Source organism: Procambarus clarkii, chromosome 70 (assembly GCF_040958095.1).
Source record: "Procambarus clarkii isolate CNS0578487 chromosome 70, FALCON_Pclarkii_2.0, whole genome shotgun sequence".
NCBI classification, from domain to species: domain Eukaryota; kingdom Metazoa; phylum Arthropoda; class Malacostraca; order Decapoda; family Cambaridae; genus Procambarus; species Procambarus clarkii.
The window spans coordinates 23663952-23685065 of NC_091219.1; the positions used below are offsets into that span (position 1 = coordinate 23663952).

Here is a 21114-nt window from a genome sequence, read left to right on the forward strand (position 1 = left end):
ATGTTTTAAATCTACATCGCAGTCCCTTGTTACGCCACACATTGCCAGGTTCACATCGCTTTCCAAGACCAGCCCACCTACCATGTTTACATGGTTAGGGCTGTCAAATCTATTCTTTCCAAGAAATTTCTTAGTCCATTAAATTCAGCTTTTTGGAGATCTGGCACCTTAACAGAATTTTCTCTTGCATTCTATTCCATTCTATGCGCATTCTATTCCATTCTATGCTAAATCTGATTTTCTTGTGATTACTGTTCTCTAACTTACTCCCTATTTTGATATTATTTATTAGTGTTAGCTAACACTAAGTCTAAAAATTATTTTCCCATGTCAGCTTCTTAATGTGTTACTAAGGAAGTAATCAACTAATTCTAAAAAATTCATCTATGTCAGTATTCGCTGCTTTATTAATCCAATTTATTTTACTAAAATTAAACTCGCCCATAACACAATCACTGTTTGGCCTAGATGGTCTTGATATGAGAAACCATAAAGTGAGCCTTATCCATCAATTCTATATTTATAATTTGATGAAGAATACCAAACTAGTTGCTTCTATCTTACTGCATCACTGCCCATTGGTTGTTATATGTATCATCATCATCATCATCATCAATGTTACTGTGTATGCCACTCTTATAGAGTTGGATTATCTATTTCTTTAGCCCCATCAACACTTTAAATCCTCATTTACTATTTACAATACACTAATACTATTTTCCACACACACACACCTCTTTACTGTACTTCAAATTCTCCATAGACAACTTTGCACAGTATCATCCTCATTGGTTATGATATGGCCACTGTGCCAAGCACATACATATTCATATAATTTTGTTACTATAAACAGAATAAATTTTTACTTCTCTGTGGCGAGCCCTTCGGCTCTCTGGAGCTATTGGACTGATATACGCTATATTAGTCTGGGGCTTCAGTTATTGGAGTTCTGCCTACTGGGGACCTTGAGCCAGAACTTGGCCCCCCCTCAGAGAGATGCAGGGAGCAATGGCCTAAGGAACCCCCCCCTTGTATTTGTGTGTATTCCATGTCTGCCATCGACTGGGGTTAGGCACCCAGAATGGTTGGCATTCCAAAACAAACCCCACTTGGTAGAAAATTGCAAACCCAAGGCCAAACAGAGAAACAGAACTCCTCCAAAAGAAAACAAGGAAATACCTGTAAGCAAACGTCATCTACTGCTGCCGTGCTATTTGTCCGTAGAGTTTCTCACCCCTCTATAGTGCGACTATAAGAAATATTGCTGGAACAACCGTGGACATCTTCAAGAGAAAACTGGATTGTTTTCTAAAACCAACTGGGCTGTGATGGGTATGTGGGCCTGCGGGCCGCTCCAAGCAACAGCCTGGTGAACCAAGCTCTCACAAGTCAAGCCTGGTCTTGGGCCAGGCTTGGGGAGTAGAAGAATTCCCAGAACCCCATCAAGCAGTATCAAACAGAGTTCCCCCCCCCCCCTTGGGAGGGAAAGTGAGGATCCCCAGGGGCCAGATTCACGAAAGCAAGCACTTACGAACGTGTACATCTTTCCTCAATCTTTGACGGCTTTGGTTACATTTATTAAACAGTTTACCAGCATGAAAACTTGCTAATCAACTGTTGTTATTGTTATAAACAGCCTCCTGATGCTTCGGAGCTCATTAACTGTTTAACAATTGCAAACAAAGCCGCCAAAGATTGAGAAAAGATGTAAAGGTTCGTAACTGCTTGCGTAACTGCTTCGTGAATCTGACCCCAGACCTCTGCGCCAGCTGCCCACTCTTCAGTTCGTAGACTGAAGTGCTCTGGGGCGGTTGTCAACTTTGGTTTCAGTTTTCTGTTGGGTCTTGTGCCCTTGTGGTGGTTCCTGCTGTTTGTAGGGTGGTGGCCAGGAGTAATGTAGTGTACTGGGGCTGCATACACTTAGGGGCTGCCTTTCCTAAGCACCCTGTATGATTCCACCGAGTCCGAGTACAACTCGAGACTTCGAGTTGTCCTGGAGGCATTGACAGAGTACAGAGGATATGGAGGCGTTGACTGCTGCGCCTTCCTCTGGGGCACTGGCCTCGGCGGCGAGGTCGTTAGTGAAGCTGTTTGCGCCGATACTCCGGGAGGCAGTTTCTCTGTTCTTTGCTTCTCACCTCGTGTGTCGTCAAGCCATCCTCGCTCTCTCCTTGGAATCTGCTTTGGCCTTGGCTCTTAGATTTTCGTTGCCTTTTTGTTTGTTGTTGTTTGCAGAAGGGGCTGTGACTCAGTTTTTGCAGGTGGCCTCGCATGTATTACCCTTGGGTTCTAGGGTTCTCTTTCCTGGGGGGCCCTTCAGAATTTTACTTCTGTATGTGTTCATGATGCTCAGCATTTACCCCCGCCCTTGGGGCAAGCTGGGGTTTCATGGCCTTTGTTTGGCTCTAGATAGGGAGTGTTGTTGTTGCTGGTTTGGGCGCAAGGTGCTGTACAGCACTCATACCTAGTGGTGGCCATGTTTCCTGTTCCTCCTGTTGTTGTTGTGCTTTTGCAGGGTTTTTCTTTTATTTTTGTTTCTTGCATAGAGGAGGTCTGCCTGGTTTGACTATCAATCTTTCTTGGATATTTTGGGTGGTCCTCCTCTCTAGGCCCCTGTAATTGTACACTTCACAGGGGTTCAGTTTTGCCTAGTTCCCTCTTTGTTGACATTCTCATTCGGGCTCAACCGGCTTTGCAACACTGTTGCCTAGGCTTCCCATAGGCAGTTCCCCTACGGGCTTTGGAAAACCCCGTCAGGGCTTGGCTGACTGATGGATGCGTCATCCGAGTCCCATCTTGCCTTATGCGAGTTTGAGGGTTGTTCGTTGCCCTTGTTTCAGGGTGACGATTACCTGTTTTGCCTCCATCGTGCTGCCTGTTGAGTTGGTGACACCTTCGACCTGGAGTCCTGCATCATACTGTACTCCATTTTACCCATTCTTCATCGGATGTTCTTAGGGGGTCAGGTGGCATATATGTTGCACGTTAGATATAGGTTGTTGCAACGTGCTAGGTTGGTTGCCCGCTTGCATGCCTCGGGGCTGCCCCGTTTTGGTTTTAGTAACCCGGACCTGGGGGCATTGGTCACTTCGACCTTGGTTCAGTCCGCACCTTCAGGTCCTTCCCTGGTGGACGTGGTTTGCTCGGCTCCTCCATCCCCTCCATCTGCCCCTGGTTGGCTCCCAAACGTCAGTGGGTTTCGGAGTTGGGGCAGTGTTTAGATGGTGACGAGACTCAGAAAGTTCCGGGGCCTGCCCCATTCGAGACGGAGGCATTTGAGCCTGTTCCTCCTGCCGAGGCCTCTGGGGGCCACCCAGCAGACTCCTTCTTTGCTGCCTTTTCTTCAGGGGTGGAGGACATGGAGGACTGCTCTGCCCCGGGGCCTGGTTTGGAGACTTCCAGGGCTGGGGAGGAGTCGCCCTGGGAGTCTTAGAAGCCCTTTGATCCTGCTTGGATTTTGGTGCCCTTGCCACAGGGTTTGTTGTTGCTGGGAGAGGGGTTTTCTTACCCTGTACGAATTTGATTTGGGGCTCCTCTTCGGGTTCGGTTCCGGGTTCCCTTGGGTTCCTCGCTTCCTCTTTCTGGAGGTTTTCTGCCTCTCACAACCCACTTAAGAAGGTTCGGGAAGCTATTGTTGCTTACCTCCTGTGAGACCCGGATTTTGCCTCCGTGATGGATCCATCGTCGTTTGAATTCGGCTCTTCTTCCCTGTATTAAGTGTGTTATGAGGTTCCGGAGTCTTCCTTGCTGGCAGACTGCCTTTTCTTTTCTCAGAAAGCATGACACGGGTTTTGTTGAACCCACACGCTTGAATGGCAAGGGACTGCTACCGTTTTGCAGGTTTACTTGAGAGGCAATTCTCAGCACCTCTATGCGTGCCTTTTTGCCCTTGTGCTTCCTCAGGATGTTGGCCTTCTTCAGCTGCACACGCAGGTTCCCACCCTTTCGGCTACTTTGGTAGCTGAGGATTTTTGTGCCCACAGGCATTTAGATGGTAATCCAAAAGCTCCGTCTTGAGCTTCTTTTCCCCTTCTCGAGTTGTCCTCAGACTGGCTTGGGGAGTACATGAAGGTGTTGACTGTCGGGCCTTCTTCTGGAGCACTGGCCTCGGCGACCAGGGCATCAGCTGCGTTGTTGAAGCTGTTTGCGTCGATACTCCGGGAGGCAGTGTCTCTGTTCTTTGCTTCTCACCTCGTGTGTCGCCAAGCAGTCCTCGCTCTCTCCTTGGAATCCACTTGGGGCCCTGGCTCTTAAATTTTCGTCTCCTTTTTGTCCGTTGTTGTTTGGGGAAGGGGCTGTGACTCAGCTTTGCAGACGACCTCGTCTAGTTGACGTCCTCTTTCAGATTTGTTGGTTCTCTGGTAATTACCTAAGTGTAGTTACAGGATGAGAGCTATGCTCATGGTGTCCCGTCTTCCCAGCACTCTTTGTCATATAACGCTTTGAAACTACTGGCGGTCTTAGCCTCTACCACCTTCTCACCTAACTTGTTCCAACCATCTACCACCCTGTTTGCGAAAGTGAATTTTCTTATATTTCTTTGGCATCTGTGTTTAGCTAGTTTAAATCTATGACCTCTTGTTCTTAAAGTTCCAGGGCTCAAGAAATCTTCCCTATCGATTTTATCAATTCCTGTTACTATTTTGTATGTAGTGATCATATCACCTCTTTTTCTTCTGTCTTCTAGTTTTGGCATATTTAATGCCTCTAACCTCTCCTCGTAGCTCTTGCCCTTCAGTTCTGGGAGCCACTTAGTACATGTCTTTGCACCTTTTCCAGTTTGTTGATGTGCTTCTTAAGATATGGGCACCACACAACCGCTGCATATTCTAGCTTTGGCCTAACAAAAGTTCTGAACAATTTCTTTAGTATATCGCCATCCATGTATTTAAAAGCAATTCTGAAGTTAGAAAGCGCGGCATAGGCTCCTCGCACAATATTCTTTGTGGTCCTCAGGTGATAGTTTTCTATCTAGAACCACCCCTAGATCTCTTTCTTTATCAGAATTCTTTAAAGATTTCTCACATAATATATAGGTTGTGTGGGGTCTATGTTCTCCTATTCCACATTCTATAACATGGCATTTATTAACATTAAATTCCATTTGCCAAGTGGTGCTCCATATACTTATTTTGTCCAGGTCATCTTGAAGGGCATGACAATCATCTAAGTTTCTTATCCTTCCTATTATCTTAGCATCATCAGCAAACATGTTCATATTTGTGGTGTGGCCGTTCTTGGGCCTCTCGGAAGGGTCGTGCCAGGTTTCAGTTTTTTTTCTGGTCTAGGTGGGCTCTTGATGCCAGCTTCGAAGCCTTCATCGTCTGGCCAGCATAATGCTCGCTCTTCGCATCCGCAGGCTTCTCATAAGGGGCACCAGCCCTTTTGTGGGTCACCCCGTTGATGGGGTGCTGGAAGAGAGGCTGGCTCTGTTTGCCCACGCTTGATTCCACTATTCGTGGGCGTTTCGGGTCTTGACTATCTGGTCTGTGGTGGCTTTGGACAGCTCCTCCAACTTTGGGGGGTTTGGGGTTGGCGGGGGCAGGCTTCTTTCCCTTTGTTCCGTCAGGTCATCTTGGAGTGGGTGCGCTTGGGCATGGTCAAAACAACCTCATCCCTCAAGTGGGTTTCTCGCCTGTTTCCAGTACCGAAACGGGACTGTGTGGATCTTTTGTTTATTCTTGACTTGTCCTGTCTGAACCGCTGGATTCCTTACCCCTCTTTTCAGATGAGGACTCTATTCCAGGTTTGGCCTCTTTTTGAAGCCGGGGTGTGGGATGGCGTCTCTGGACCTCTGGAATGCGTATTGGCACGTCCCGATTCATTTGGGGTTCAGGGACTGGTTAGGTTTTGTCGTGGGGCGGCGTGCTTACCACTTTCGTTGCCTTCCTTTTGGCTTGAATCTGGCACCGCGCATTTTCAGGCGTCTTACCCGAGTCGTGGTGACCCATCTGTGTCTGCTAGGGGTTTGGGGTTCTTGCCTACCTTGACAACTGGATAGTGTGGGCTTCCAGCCGGTCTGGTCGTCTGCTCACCAGGGGTGTGAATCTTTCCCAGCTCGCCGGGTTCAGGTTCCTGGCAAACTGGAAGAAGTCCCATCTGGTTCCATCCCCAGGTTTGGACCTGGCTGGGCCTAGTTTGGGACCCTCAGACCGCTTCTGTGTGTGTTCCTCCAGAGGCATTGCTGCGGCTGCGGTCCAACCTTCAGCGGTTCCTGGGGTGTTCCCGGGTCACTCAGCAGTTGCTCGAACAGTTATATGGGAATCTGAACTTCACTGTGCTGGTTTGCTTGTCGGGTCTGGCTTCAGTGCCTGTTCTGGTTCCTTTGGGGACATCCCTTCCGCCTCTCTTGCAATCTGCATTCACAGATGCCTCGTTTCTCAGCTAAGATTTTGTGACCAGTGCTCACCAGTTTGCAGCAGTGTGGCTTTCGCTGCGGCAGTGGGGCTTTCGCTGCGGCGGTATGGCTTTCGCTGCAGCGAGTTTGGGTCGCTATATGATCTAGCTATATGATCTAGCTCCATTCGTTTTGTTCCCCAGTGGTTCATTGATTGAACCATGAGGGAGGGGGGGTCTTTTTGGTCCTTGGCTCTTAGGGGCTTCTCGTTTCAAGTGACTCATCTGCTGGATTCTCAGGGTTCAGCTCTCTCTGCGGTTGACATCGGGGGTGTCCAGCGTTCTGGCCGATGGCCAGTCCCGGTTCATTACCCTGTCCCTGGAATGGATGGTCAACGCCGACTCCTTCAGTTAGCTCAGCCGGACGAATGGGTCCCCGGTGGTGGACCTCTTGCATTGACGTGGTCCTGGCGTTTCCGAATATATGTGGTGCTCTTTCTCGACTGCGGAGCCATCGCAGACAATGCCTTTCGGCAAGACTGGTAAAGGTGGGGTTACCTTTACCTCTCCCCCCCCCCACCGTCCTACTGTTGCTTTGGGTTCTAGCTTGGTTGGAGTTTTATTGCAGGAGAGTCATTCCTGTGACTCCTTGATGGCCAACATAGTCTTGGTTTCAGGCACTACTTGCTTGGTGTCTGAACTAGGGCATTTTCCGTGTCTTCGCTTCCCTTCCATCAGATCTGGCCGATCATATATCTGTTTAATTCGATCTACTCCTCCACTCTTCGTGTCTGGTCTTTTTGACGCAGGTGTATCACCACTTGTATGGTGATCAGGTGACTTCACTGATGATGTCCCACTCGCAGTCTTTGTCTCGGGGACAGTATGAAGTCTCTTGGCGTTCTTTTCACCATTTCCTCTCTTCATAGGTTGTCTTCTGTTTCTGTTTGGATTGTTTTGTCCTTTTTTGGTTCTTTCTGGACCGTCATCTTATGACAAATACTGTTGCCTCTTATCATGTGGTGCTGGCAGAGTCAGCACCGCATGTAGTATCTTGTAGTAGCAAGTAGGGTAGTAGCTTGCATTCGAAGTGGATGTCACTTCCACCCCCCATTCCATAAGCTTTCTTGTGCTTTGTTTCATCTTTGGCCTGCTCATGTGCTGCCTGAGCCCTCCTGGTCCTTGAACCCAGGTGCTCTCCTTTTCTCTTTCCTTCTTGGTTTGTAATGGCCTCTTCGATTCACGATTGCTTTCCGAAGGCGCTGTTACTGTTAGCATTGGCCTCTGGGGGTCAGGTCGGTGAGCTTTATGCTTTCCTCCAACGCAGAGGTTTCTGCTCTTTTGGTCCTGGTGATTGGTTTGTTTGGTTGCATCCGTCTTCATCTTTTCTGGTGAAGAACAAGACAGCGAGCTTCCGGAGGGGCCCTTGGGTTATTGATGCTTGGGTGGTCAGGCTGGGGTTCTGCCTGTGTTGTGTCTGGTTGTGGCTCTGCGCCATTAAATGCACACCTCGGCTTCTGTGGCCATGAACCCGCTTTGTGTTAATCTGATTTCCCTCATTCCCTGTTCCAGGGCTCGGGTCTCTCAGGTCGTCCAAAGGGTTATTAAGCCTAACCAGTGTGTGGTCTACTCTCGTTACTATGTAAGGGCATGAGGGTAGTATGCAGTGTTTCGTAAGTATGCAGTTTTAGCCGCAGTGTTTGGGAACATGTCTTGGGCTGACATTCTGGCATGGGGGGTTTTGGAGGTCAAACAGGGTCCTGGCTGCTTGTTATTTGATGAATATTCCTGGTCCCAGTCATTCATGTGTTGCTTTGGGTCGCAGGTTGCAGCCAGTTGTCTCTATGGGGTAATCCTAGCAGGCAGTATTTGTTTTTAATTAGTGATTATTTATTTTGTATTTTTTAGTTTACTTCAATATTGAATTATGATTCTAAGTGGACAGCATGTTAATTTCAGCCTGCCAGAATTTACCTGCACATAGTTGGGAGGGATGTGTACAACTTACACCACAATTGGTGGTTATATAATAAGCTGTAAACATTTACCATTAAATTTATATAAATTATACCACATATGGTGGTAATTAGACTACAGTATTATAATACTACAACCTACTGGGTCAATATAATGTAAATTGATGGCCTTAGCTGTGATAGTTGCTATGGCCTTATTAGGCATTGTGTGGTCCCAACATCTGTGTTTGTTGGGTCACATGTGGTCTAGGTGCTGGGCCATGTCATGGCATCCATAAAATGGCATCTGTAAAGCCAACTATATCATACATGGAAGCTTCCCAGGTTATAGGTGGTCAGCTCACTAATATCTCCAGGTCACAAGCTTACCTGCCAAAGAATGGGCTTTAATAATGGCTCCATTATTAAAGAACAGGTGTGACATGAATTAAATGGGGTGTGATGCTGAGTAAAACACTACTCACTTTGTGGGGCCTCGCCTGCAGCTTAACAAACTAACCTATCAAATATTTAATAGTGATCACTACCAGTAAAAGATGTAAGGAAGTCGGGAACTGAGCTCTTCTCTTTGTTATTGAGGTCACTATGGTAATTTCTCGGTTGGTCGGATCGTAGTGGATCCTTTGACGAGTTGCGCGTGTCGTGAGTAGCCCCCTCTGTTTTGTTTACAAGCTCTGTCCGTGTGAGAGCGTGACTACCTCTCCTTTCCCCAGTTCGTGTTCCAATAATATTCTCTCGATATTCTATTGAGCCTCTATTATGGAGTTTATTTTAAGGATTTAGGGAAGCAAGCTGTACTTTTACTGCTAATTATATTATAGCCAGTCCTAGTGACTACTTTTTTATTAAGTTTAAACACTAGACTGTTGTATAAGAATAATTGGAGTTTAATATACAGTATATACGTGTTGTTGTGATGACTTCACGAAAACTCCCTTTCTCTTTAAAGTCCACTCTTCGAACTGAAGAGTGGACAGCTGGCATGAGGGGGTCCAGGACTCCTCTCTCCTCCTCCTCCGGGGAAATGGGGAGGGGGGGGGGTGGAGCTGCGCGGACAAGCGGTGCAGCAGCAGTGGATGACATTTGCTTATTTTCTATTGGGGGAGTTCTGTTTCTCTGTTTGGTCTTGGGTTTTCAATTTTCCTACCAAGTGTGGTTTGTTTTTGGAATGCCTACCTTTCTGAGTGCCTAACCCCAGTTTTTGGCAGACATGGAATATGCTCAAATATAACGTGGTTTCCTTAGGCCATTGCTCCCTGCATCTCTCAGAGGAGGCCAGGTTCTGGTTTGTGGTCCCCATTAGGCAGAACTCCATTAACTGAAGCCCCAGATTAATATAGTGTATATCAATCCGGTAGCCCCAGGGAGCCTCCGGGGCACACCCAGAAAATGACGTTTCATTACATTCAATGCTGATTTTTTCACTATTCTTGGTTCAACCTTAAAATTTTACTTTCATTTTGATAATCCATAATTTCTTCATTATACAACTAACTAACTATAAATGCACACAGGTGGTGAGTAATTTGGGATCTCTCGCTGCCCGACTTGTTTTTCGAAGTATTGAAACTGCAGCATACAAATATTATGCCCAGATGATATTTCGAGGAAAACCAATAACAGAACAAAATCAGGTTGGGAAATATGATACAGTATTTTGAAATTAACTAGTTTACATTTCAGCATTTTCTTTGTTATGCAGATGAATCCATATTGATAACCATAGTGTTTAGGATGTATGTTATATTAGACTGGGACATTAGCTAAGGAGTTCAGACCTACCAGGGACCAGCGCCATAACCTGGCCCCTTCAGAGAGGTTTCAGGGAGCAATGGCCCTGGAAAACCCCATTGTGGTTGGGGTTTTCCTTATCTGCCATCGATCGGGGTTAGGCACCCAGAAAGGTAGGCATAACAAAATAAACCCCACATGGTAACAAAAAACCGAACAAAGAGGTAGAAACACCCTACAATCCCAAGGAAACAAAGCAAACATCACACTTTACTGCTGCGTCGATCGTCCGCGCAGCCCTCCCCGCCCCGAGAGGGGAGGGGGGGAGCCCTGGACCTACCGCGCCGGCTGCCTAGCATCAGTTCGTAAGCTAATGTCAACCAGCTGTCTCGGTTCATTCCTCTGTTCGTGGATTGGCCGGTCGTCGCCGACTCGTTTCGTTGGCTCTGCCAGATGTACGGACTCCTGGCCATGGAAGTCTTCGAGTCGGCATGGTCTAGGCGTCGCCCATTCTATGTGGCACCCTTACCTGCCTGCGAGGCGTTCATGGTGGATGCCTTTCGGCAGGACTGATTAAGGTGGGGGTACCTGTTCCTCTTCTCCCTGTCCAGCTGTTGCTTCGGGTTCTGGCTCGGTTGGAGCCCATTCCCATGGGAGTAGTCCTTATGGTTCCTTGGTGGCCAGCCCATCCTTATTTTCAGACACTGCTTGATAGGTGTCCAAACGCGGGGTGTTTTCCCGCGGCTCCGCCTCTTTCAACAGGTCGAATCGGTCCTGTACGTGGCTGGTTCGGCCCTTTCACTGGACCTCTACTGCTGCTGCTGCTTGCTGTGGACCGCAGCCAGCTGTCATGGAACGCTGCCAACACCCTCGCCACAACTATGATTTTCATCACGATCATCTTTGCATTTGCATCTGCTACAGCTTGCTACACCACGATCGTTACTTACTCATCTGGCAGCTTCATCATGTGGGATCTACAGCCTGTCCTGCCGACTCTCCGTCGCTGCCAGGGCACTGCTTGTCCTACAGGGACACCCACGACAGCTGCTCTGTCATCAGATTCATCTACACGTTTACTGCATTCTGCTATGCTGCCGACTCGAGCATTTTCCTTGCGCAGTACAGGACCTACAGCTTGCATTTCTGACTCTTGATCGTCGCCTCCAGGACAATTATGCTCTAGCAGTGATCCCCTCGTCTTAACTATGTGCCTACATTACCTCCTATGGTCATGGTGCCCGAGCCCATCAGTCCCAGATCTAATTGCTCCACCAGAGACCCAAGGACGCCACAATTATTTACATTCTTTTCTCCTGCTACTCCGAGCTTGTCCACGCACTGCCTGCGTATTTTGGTACCGGACTACATGCTCCACAGCGACCCAGGAAACAGTAGACTCATATTTTTTGTTGAATTGTCTTTCTTTCATTCCCTGGCAGGGGGAGTTCTGTAGTAAGTACAAACAATATACTCACTACAGTCTCTCATTAGCTTAATGGCATAACTAATTAGCACTAATTTCACAAGCTATAATCCTAGCCATATTTACAAATAACATTCTTTCCATCCTGGTTGGAGGAAGTTGAGGTGTAGTCACCAAATATAAGCAAGCAAAAAATGAATAGCCGACAGTACAATTATTTCCACAGTGATTCAGTGAACTACAATACAGACGCTTAGGACTTACCACATCTCTTCAACCTCAAGAATGTAGCACTCGGCGTGTACAGTTCTAATTAACCCCAGGACAGTACAGCTTCAACTCAGAGCAGACAGCAGACTAGGACCGCATCGAGCTACAACGCTGTCTCAAGCCCCATCAAGTTTAGACACTTGCAATTCCTCAATCGAGCCGCTACACTCTCCCACATAGAGCTCCACGACTCCTGCCTCACTCAGCTCTGCTCTGTTCCAAGCTCTGTCTCAACGTCTATGATACTGATGTATCCAAAACTACTAAATAAATATGAAAACCCACTAAATACTGTGTATCTAATCTATTCAACAACGTAACATAATCGTACGTTACAAGGGTATTTCATTACATTCAATTCTTGATTTTTAATTTATTATACATTGTGTTTGTGTTCCAATGTGCACAGATCATTTATCACTGATCAGATGATTTAAAAAAACACTCTTGTTTGTGTATCAGTTGTATGAATGAAATTTGAAGTGAAAATATTCAACAAACTTTCATATTTATAAAGTTTGAGTTATAAATAATCTGAACTTTTTTCAGGATCGAATTGCAGCAGTGGTTAGATTCTTTTCTTCATTAATCCGCAATATGATTCTTATTAGTATCATTATCTTAACATTTGGCTGGTCATATTCCAGCTTATTACTGCAGGTGAGTGGCAAACATGTATTCCTTCATTTCATGTCTAAATTTATGTATTCGGGTCTAAATTTATTTATGCAGTGGGAGCCTCGATTTACGATGGTAATCCGTTCCCAGAGACATATTGTAAGTCGAAATATCGTAATTCAAAATAATTTTTCCCATATGAAATAAAGGGAATTGAATTAATCCGTTCCACACTCCTCAAAAATATTAGCCTAAAAATATATTTTATACTGAATACAATTTTTTTCTCAAACTCCAATACAGTACATATGTTTATCTTACCTTTATGGAGGACTCTTGATGGTGTACGGAAGATGGTGAGGAGGGGGGAGGAGGAGGGGGGAGGAGGAGAGGTGTTACTGTTTGAAAGGGGAGTCCCCTTCCATTATAACATCAGGCAGTGGGGTACACACACTGGCACGTTTTGCCTGCATACCACTAGGACCTGCTTCTGGCTCACTGCTTGATTTTCTCACTAGAAATCATTTCATTGAAGATTGTTTTCCCTTCTTTCCAACACTTGTCTGTAGTGAGGCATCACATTGTCATTAAAAAGATCAATGCAAAAGCCTGTAACAGCTTTATCTGGGTGATTCTTTTCAGCAATACTTTGCAGTTTTTCTTATACTGCACATTTTCTTAATGAGGAAGGGACATCCTCTAACACCGCCGCCGCCTCTGAAGATTTGTTGTACTGCCTAGCTAGTTCAACAACACCAGTACCATTTTCATGTTTACGTATGATCTCTTGTTTTTTCTCTATGGTCATTCTTACATGTGTTTTCATATGTTGAACCTTACTACTGACTTTCTTAGGACCCATGGCATAATATATAATAATCAGTTTTATGTTCAAAAAGCAAAAATCACCACAAAAATGGAATTTCTTATGAGCGTGATCGTCACTAAGTGGGCGGCTCTAGTAAACTGAGGCAGGTCATCCTGCGTGACTGGGAACCATGTGCTCGGTCGACCCGAATGTGTATCAATGAATATCGTTGGTCGACTACACTATCGTAAGTCAAGTCGCATTTTTCGATCAAATTTATATCGTAACTCGAAATTATCGTAAATCGGGGCAATTGTAATTCGAGGTGTCACTGTATTTAAAAGTTTATATATTTTAGCTTCTTAAATCTTTAATTGCACAACTCTATTTGCTTGAGAACTTACTTATATTTTTTATGTCTATGTTTTCTTAACATTAATCTATGGCCTCTTGTTCTGCAAGTTGCCTATTTAGAAAATTCCTTCTTTGTCAACTTAGTAAATTTGTCATGATTTTGTATGTGGTGATCATATTGCATCATTTCTTTCTATCCACTAGCTTTGGCTTATTAATGCCTCCAGTCTCTCCTCAGAGAGGGCCAGAAATGAATACACCAGAATCAGGAGTACAGTAGAGCAGCAGTTTGAAAATGACTTTGCAGCAAAAGCATAGAACCAACCTAAACTGTTGCACAGCCATTTATGGAGGAAAATGATGGTACAAGACCACGTAATCAGACTGTCAGAAACAATATTAGACAGAATTTAAGTTAATGTAGTAGAATGAACTGAGTGCAGCAGAAACAGTAGGACCAGACCAGATATCACCAAGGTTATTGAAGAAAGCTGCAGGGATCTTGTTACCCATTTACTATAGTGTTCAGTATTACACTAGAGATGTGAGAGCTACTAGAATTCTAGAAATAGGCAAATGTAATTCCAGTATTCAAGAAGGGGACAGAAATGAAGCTGGCATTAATCTATAGACCAGTGTCAGTAATATGCATTCTATGCAACATGATAAAGTCATCAGGAAAAAGATTGTAGAAGATTTGGGGACAGTAAATTTTATAATAGAGGCACCACATGGCTTCAGAGAGGGAAAATTATGCAAACTTGATTGAATTCTGTGACAGGGTCAACACAATGAAACAAGGAAGGATGGGTAGACTGTATCTTTGTAGACTGCCAAAAGACTTTTGATACAGTTCCTCTCAAATGACTAATACATAAGATGGAGAGACAAGTGGAGATAACAGAAAAGGCACTGGAATGGGTATGGGAGTACTCGACTAAAGATCATATTCAGAGAGGACATGTCTGGCTGGAGAGGAGTGGAAAATGGTGTTCCACCGGGATCTGTCCTATGACCATTCGTTTCTTAAATTTATGTAAATGGCCACACAGGAGTGAGCTCATACATGTCGATGTTTGCAGATGATGCAAAGTTAATGAGGAGAGTAAGAGCTGAAGGGTGCTGCAAGAAGACCTTAACAAACTTCAGGAGTGAGCTTGGGAAGAACAACTCCCAGAGCCTCACTGAGGTTCATCCAGGTACAATTAAATCCAAATTAGACATATATTTTACTTCACCAGAAGGGGGTAGGCAATTACAAGAAACAATAAGAGAAAAAGACTTGGAAGTGGACATAATCCCAACATTAACACCAGAAACTCATGTGGACAGGGTAACATCAGCTGCATATTGGGAGTAGTACACATAGGAGCATCATTTAAGAAACCAAACAAGGTAGCTTTCAAGTCCATACACACTGCCTATGTGAGACCATTACTTGAGTATACACCACCAGCATAGAACCCACCGTGTGAGTTATAAACAGAAACTTAAGAAAGTTCAGAGGTTTATAACTATATTATACCAGAATTGAGGGGATTCAACTATGAGGACAGGTTGAGAGAACTCACCATCTAAACCTTAGAAGAGAGAAGAAACAGAGGGGATATGATAACTACATACAAGATCATAAAGGGAATAGATAAAGTGAATAAAGAGAGCCTATTTAAATTAAAAGGATGTAGGTCAGATCGAAGAGTTGAAGAGACATAAGGTAGTACTTGTTCCCTGTATGGGTGCTTGGCAAATGGAATGTATTGAACAAAGGGGTTGTTGAAGCCAATTCCACCCTGAACTTTAAGAAAAATAAGATGAAATTGTTAATGTTGAATGAGGTAATTAGTGCACCAGGTATAAATGGATAGGAGGTGAGGCATGAAGCACTAGACCTCGCTTTCCCGCAGCGAGCACTAGACCTCGCTTTTCTAGGTGGCGACTGCTTTGCGGTCGTGGCTGCACTATAGCTGCCCCTATCTCACGCAGGGCATTTAAATTAAAGTGCTAGACACTAAAACAGCTATTAATGTATAGCGCGGTATTGGTAATGTTACTCAAATCATCTATATATGTATTACGCGGCCTAAGGGTTAAAGAACTGTACCATGAGGCTTCAGATAAGAGGTGTTTATTGTAGCTCTATATAGTTTTGAAATAGAGTACTGTACTGTAGTTTTTGTGAGTTAAAATAGTTTTGAGCATTTTTAAGGCTGTTATGTAATTTGATGTGGCCATATTTCATTCTTGTGCGCTAAATATTTTAGGTATTGCAAGTCACAGTTGAATTTGTAATGGTGGTTTCGATGTCCTTTGAACCATCGGTTTTTCCTGTCATTATTCTAAGAGTGAATAATTTTTTCTTATCTACAGCTCTATGGAGGTCATCAGCTGAGTGAAGGGGAAGGGACACCTCTGATGAGAGCTCAGTGCTTCTATGTTGTCTTTTTGGCCATCAATGGTATCACAGAGTCATATACTCTTGCTGTCATGGATGACGCACAACTTTCAAGGTAACTTTCATAGAAAAAATATTAATTGAGTTAATTTTTTTTATAACTGAAATATATTACATTTATAGGGCTTTGGTAAACTTGTGTCATATTCTTGATCATCTAGATAATATTCTTAACATAAGTTGTAATTGTAATACTTATCTCCACTAACTTAAATCTCTTAAAATTTTCTGCCCCAGAGAATCTTAATTATAATTTTCCTGGAATAATAAAATAAATTGCAGCATATTTTATATAATAAACTGATCTTTTCTGACCTCAGATCTAGTCTGTAGATGGGGAACACATAGGTATTCTGTATACATATAAATATATTACTTTTATCAGTGCATGCCATAAATATGAAACAATCTAGTTTTATTTTGTTCACTGTCAGTAATGTGAAGTGCATAAAACAAATTTTGGTTGAATTGACAGTTGAGTGAATCTAATGAAGACCTCTTTGCTGGCCAATGAACAGGAGCCACTGAGGGGATGGGCACCCTCAGAAATATAATTTTCAAGGTACTGTTTATATTTTTCAGATACAACCGTTTGTTGATATTGTTCTCTTTTGCTTATTTGGGAACAGCAGTCATATTCACACAGCTATTTGGTGTCCTTGGCTTTGTCTTTGCTAACTGTATCAACATGGGACTTCGTATTACATACAGGTAATATATATATACTGTTTGTCTGTAAAGATGATTTCAGAATACGGTATTATCATTCTTTCATGAATTATTGTAGTTATAGATCCATGAGACATGATTAATTTTTCTATGGCTTGTACACATCTACAAAAAAATCTTCTCGGATCATCTCTTAAAGAACGATTATCATCATCCATTAATCTTCAGAGTACTGTAATGTGGTTGCCAAATGCTGATTTTAGTTATTGCCTTATTTTTATACAAATGATGTTAATTTGGTTACATTACATCTATAGGGATATAATGAAGTTCTAAAATCCATGAAAAGTTCTGCTATCCATTTTGTATTTCTTATTATGCAATGAGGTTATTATATGTAATATGAAATCATGGATTATTGTATAGATTATTATGTGAATATGGACCTGCCATTATCATGAAATCACACTTTGGTCTTTCTCACCAGTGTTTAAATATATTACTGAACTATGATCCTTTCATCTGTACCTAGAACAGATTTACATGAAATTTAAGTGTACATATTACATTGTAGGCCTATATAGAGAATATTGGCCTTATATATAATGACAAATTCAGAATCACTGTACTGTATTTGTCAAGTATATGTGCATAAGTTGCATTAGGCTACACATTGTTTATACTACAGTGTAACAATGAATATAAAAACTATCTAGCTTAAATGTCAGAGCCATTCATCCTAACTTGTTGAGTCAGCAAACTGAGTATCATGTCCATAGTCCCAATGACTTGCCCACCCAGCCCCCTCCTGATGTGCATGAAACCAGAATAAAGACTTACATTTCTGGGGGAACCCCCTTCGGCTCCCTGGAGCTATCCAGGCTGATATGTATATCCTTAAACTTTGGTATCAGTCAGTGGGAATGGAGTTCTAGGCCTACCGAGCACCATGGCCAGAACCTGGTCTCCTCAGAGAGGCACGAGGAGCAATGGCTTATAGAAATGCAAATGGGATTTGGAGCATTCTATATCTGCCATTGACCGGGACAGGCACCCAGAAAGGTAAGCACCTTAAAACAAACCCATATTCTGGTTAAAACAACTAAAATAGACCAACTAATGGCCAGAACTCCCCAAATGAAAATGAGCAAACAAGCTCGATATCACACAAGCCGCGCTGCATGTTTGCGCAGCTCCCCTCCCTCCCCGGGAGGGGGAAAAGGGGGAGCCCCAGACCCCCATGCCAGCGATCCACCCATCATTTCTTCGGCTGATGTGATTGTGGCATGGTCGTGTGGCTCCAGCTCCAGACTCTTTGTACTTTGGGTCCAGTACTGCTCTTACGGTGGTGTGTGAGCTGGGAGTAATATTCACAGGTATTCGGGCTGCATGTGCTGAGGGTTACCTTCCCTGAGTGCCCTGTAAGTACCACCCAGGGTGCTTGGGGTTATCTTCCACAGGTCACCTTGCGGTCAATTTCTGTTGGTCTTTTGCTGCTCGGCGATTGACTGTCCCGAGTGTTTTGCGGGGGGGGTTTCCGCCCTTGTTTACCCTGGGGCAAGTGGTAGTTTTTGCACTGGTAGGGGCACAGGGTACTGTGCAGCTAGTTTTCACCTATATCAGTGGCTGGCTCTGTTCCTCCTGGGGTACGTTGTCCTCTTGCGAAGTTTTTCTTTTCTTTTTCTTTCTGGGGAAAGCCCCTACAGCTTCCCGGAGCTTACTAGGCTGATATGCTAATGTCAGACTTTGGCATCAGTGATGAGTATGGAGTTCTGTGGGCCTACCGGGGACCACGAGCCAGAACCTGGCCCCCTCAGAGAGGCATGGGAAGCAATGGCTTATAGACACCCACATGTGGTTGGAAGCATTCTGTGTCTGCCATCGACCAGGTCAGGCACTCAGAAAGGTAAGCATCCCAAGACAAACCCCTTTTCTGGTGAAAATGCTACCAGATGCCAAACAAATACATAGAACTCCCCTAAAAGAAACGAGCATGACGTCACACGTCGCCGCCCCGTTGTCTGTGCAGCTCCCCACTTTCCAGGAGGGGAAAGGGGAAACCCCAGACCCCCACGCCGGCTATCCACCCGTCAGTTCTCGGGCTGATGCTAGAGGTGGAGGTTCTGTGCTTGGCTCCAGCGTTTCCAACACTGTGCTTTGAGTGTGGTGGCGTGGTGGCTGTCTTCTAGGGATAATTATTTTTTAATTATAGATTATAGGGATAATCACAATTAAAAAGAAATTATATATGTACAAGTGAATTTGTTACTGACAAAAAGGTGAATGTGGCACTTTATACAATGTGCTCTGAATGTCATCCTTCACCCATTCGTAACAACGTCAAGGCAAGGGAAGACACAAGCGAACTGAGAGAGCACCAATAGGCTTCTGATTTACTACAGCCCAGGCCAGGGCTACATATACCGGTAGTGACGTCATATTGGCGCGAAGCTGGGTCCGTGAATGAGGAAACGGCAAGAGAAGTGGTTGTTTGCTGGTGGTAACAAGTGCTGGTGGGTTGCAGGTGCGCATCTCTCGTGGACGGTAGGGTGGTGGGGGTGGGGAAGGAGAGACTAGACAATATGTTTTTGGCACATATTGTTGGTGTTGATGGATAAGGTAGAAGCATGTTGATTTGGAAGATGTAAGGAACAGGCAGAATCCACTGCTATGCAGGTGATAACTGTAACACTTTGTTCTCGGGGTTCTATTCCTTATTTTCAGAGGCAGTTTGGTAGGGCTGGGGCTTTGCCTGCCACTGGTCAGGGTGGGTCCTCAGTGGGTCCCCAGGTTCCAGGGACCTTTAGCTTCTACTCATTAGTGCATTCAGTTTCCTGGTTAACTGGTGAAATTTCCACTTGGTCCTATCCCTGGTCCAGACTTGGCTGGCCTCGTTTGGGATTCACTTTCCCTTCCTCTGGCAACCTCTTCACCATCTGGTACTGGATTGGCTCTGGGTGACTTGGAGGCTAGTTGAGTGGTTGTGCAGAAGCCTCAGATTTGCCTGGTTAGTTTTCCAGCTAGGGAGGGTGTGGCTTCAGGCCCTGGTATCCCTTCGTTGGCTGTTGCTTTTTCCGTTTGCTCTTCAAGTTTTTCAGGCTTTGGTTCTGTGGTCCCATCCTTCCCTTTTGCTGGATGTGTTTACAAACACTTTGGCTCTGGACTGGGACTTCATGACTAGCACTCACCATGCGACCCTGGATCATTGGTCAGGTCTGTTCCTTCAGGCACAGTGTACAGTGCACTAGTTTACAAGCATGTGGAATGCTTTGAGGAAGATTTAGCTCCCTCCGGGCTCCATGCTCCAGCTTTATTCTGAATGCTTCCCAGTGGTACATGGCTTTAACCAAGGGAGTTGCTTTAGTCCCTCTCATTTTGGAGCTGGATGCAATATATAACTTGTTTTCTGGATTCTTGGAGTTTGCCACTGCACACCCTTCACATTCGGGGTATCCAACATCCTTATTGAACAAAGTCAGCGAAGTGATTACATAAGTGTAGTTACAGGATGAGAGCTACGCTTGTGGTGTCCTGTCTTTCCAGTACTCTTTGTCATATAACGCTTTGAAACTATTGACAGTTTTGGCCTCCAACACCTTCTCACTTAGCTTAATCCAATCGTCTACCACTTTGTTTGCAAAAGAAAACTTTCTAATACTTTTTTGACACCTGTGTTCCCTTAGCTTGAATCTGTGTGCTCTTGTTCGTGAAGTTGCTGGTTTCAGGAATTCCTCTTTGTCAATTTTGTCAATTCCTGTTAGTATTTTGTAAATGGTGATCATATCACCCCATCATAAATGGGTTGTCTTGCTTCCGTTTTATTTCCATGAAGTGGATCATTAACGTGTTCTACTGGATTTGTTTAGACTTTTGGGGGCTTCAAGGTGGATTACTTCACATAAGTGTAGAACTTGGCTGGCCTCGTTTGGGCTAGTTGATATGGGAGTTCATTTATCTCTTTACCCTGGTTCAACTGTTGCTCTTGGTTCTTGCCAGACTGGTCATATTCAGGGATGGTGATTCTTCTTGTTCCTTGGTGGCCGACTCAGCCTTGATTCCCGGCTTTTCTTGCTCAGTGTTCAAACCCGGGCATTTTCCATAGCTCCATCTCTTTCAGGAAATTGGTCTAGTCCTGCACCATACCTTACTGGTTCAAACTTCTCCTCTGCACTTTGCATCTGGACTTTTTGGCACACCTCTATCATCATTTGCTTGACAAGCAGGGAGCTAGATTGTTGGTGTCCTTCAGTGTGTGTCTTTGATGCAGCAGTATGATTTTGCGTCTTTCTGTTTCTCTTGTCATCTTTCATAGTTTTCCGTACGGGTTGTGCTTTCCTTTTTGTTGTGGTTGTTTCTGGACCAGCATCTCATCATTTGACGTTGATGGAGCCACTGTTACTTGCCTTCGACGTCAATACTGTTTCAATGCTGCTCTGTAAACTGTAATTTTTTCGCCTCCAGCCTCCCAAGTCAC

The 21114-nt window shown here is 44.6% G+C and overlaps 1 protein-coding gene across 3 annotated transcripts in view; it reads left to right on the plus strand.

The window, feature by feature from the left end:
- The window catches only part of LOC123775325 (man(5)GlcNAc(2)-PP-dolichol translocation protein RFT1), a 65524-nt gene that overhangs the window by 25079 nt on the left and 19331 nt on the right, over positions 1 to 21114 (plus strand). For 2 of the 3 annotated variants that reach the window (XM_069311678.1, XM_069311679.1), the window contains exons 7-10: positions 9827 to 9946; positions 12289 to 12399; positions 15887 to 16026; positions 16554 to 16682. In XM_069311678.1, coding sequence (XP_069167779.1) covers positions 9827 to 9946; positions 12289 to 12399; positions 15887 to 16026; positions 16554 to 16682 — 500 coding nt within the window. The remainder of the gene's footprint in view (positions 1 to 9826; positions 9947 to 12288; positions 12400 to 15886; positions 16027 to 16553; positions 16683 to 21114) is intronic. The other variant, XM_069311680.1, reaches the window with a different exon arrangement.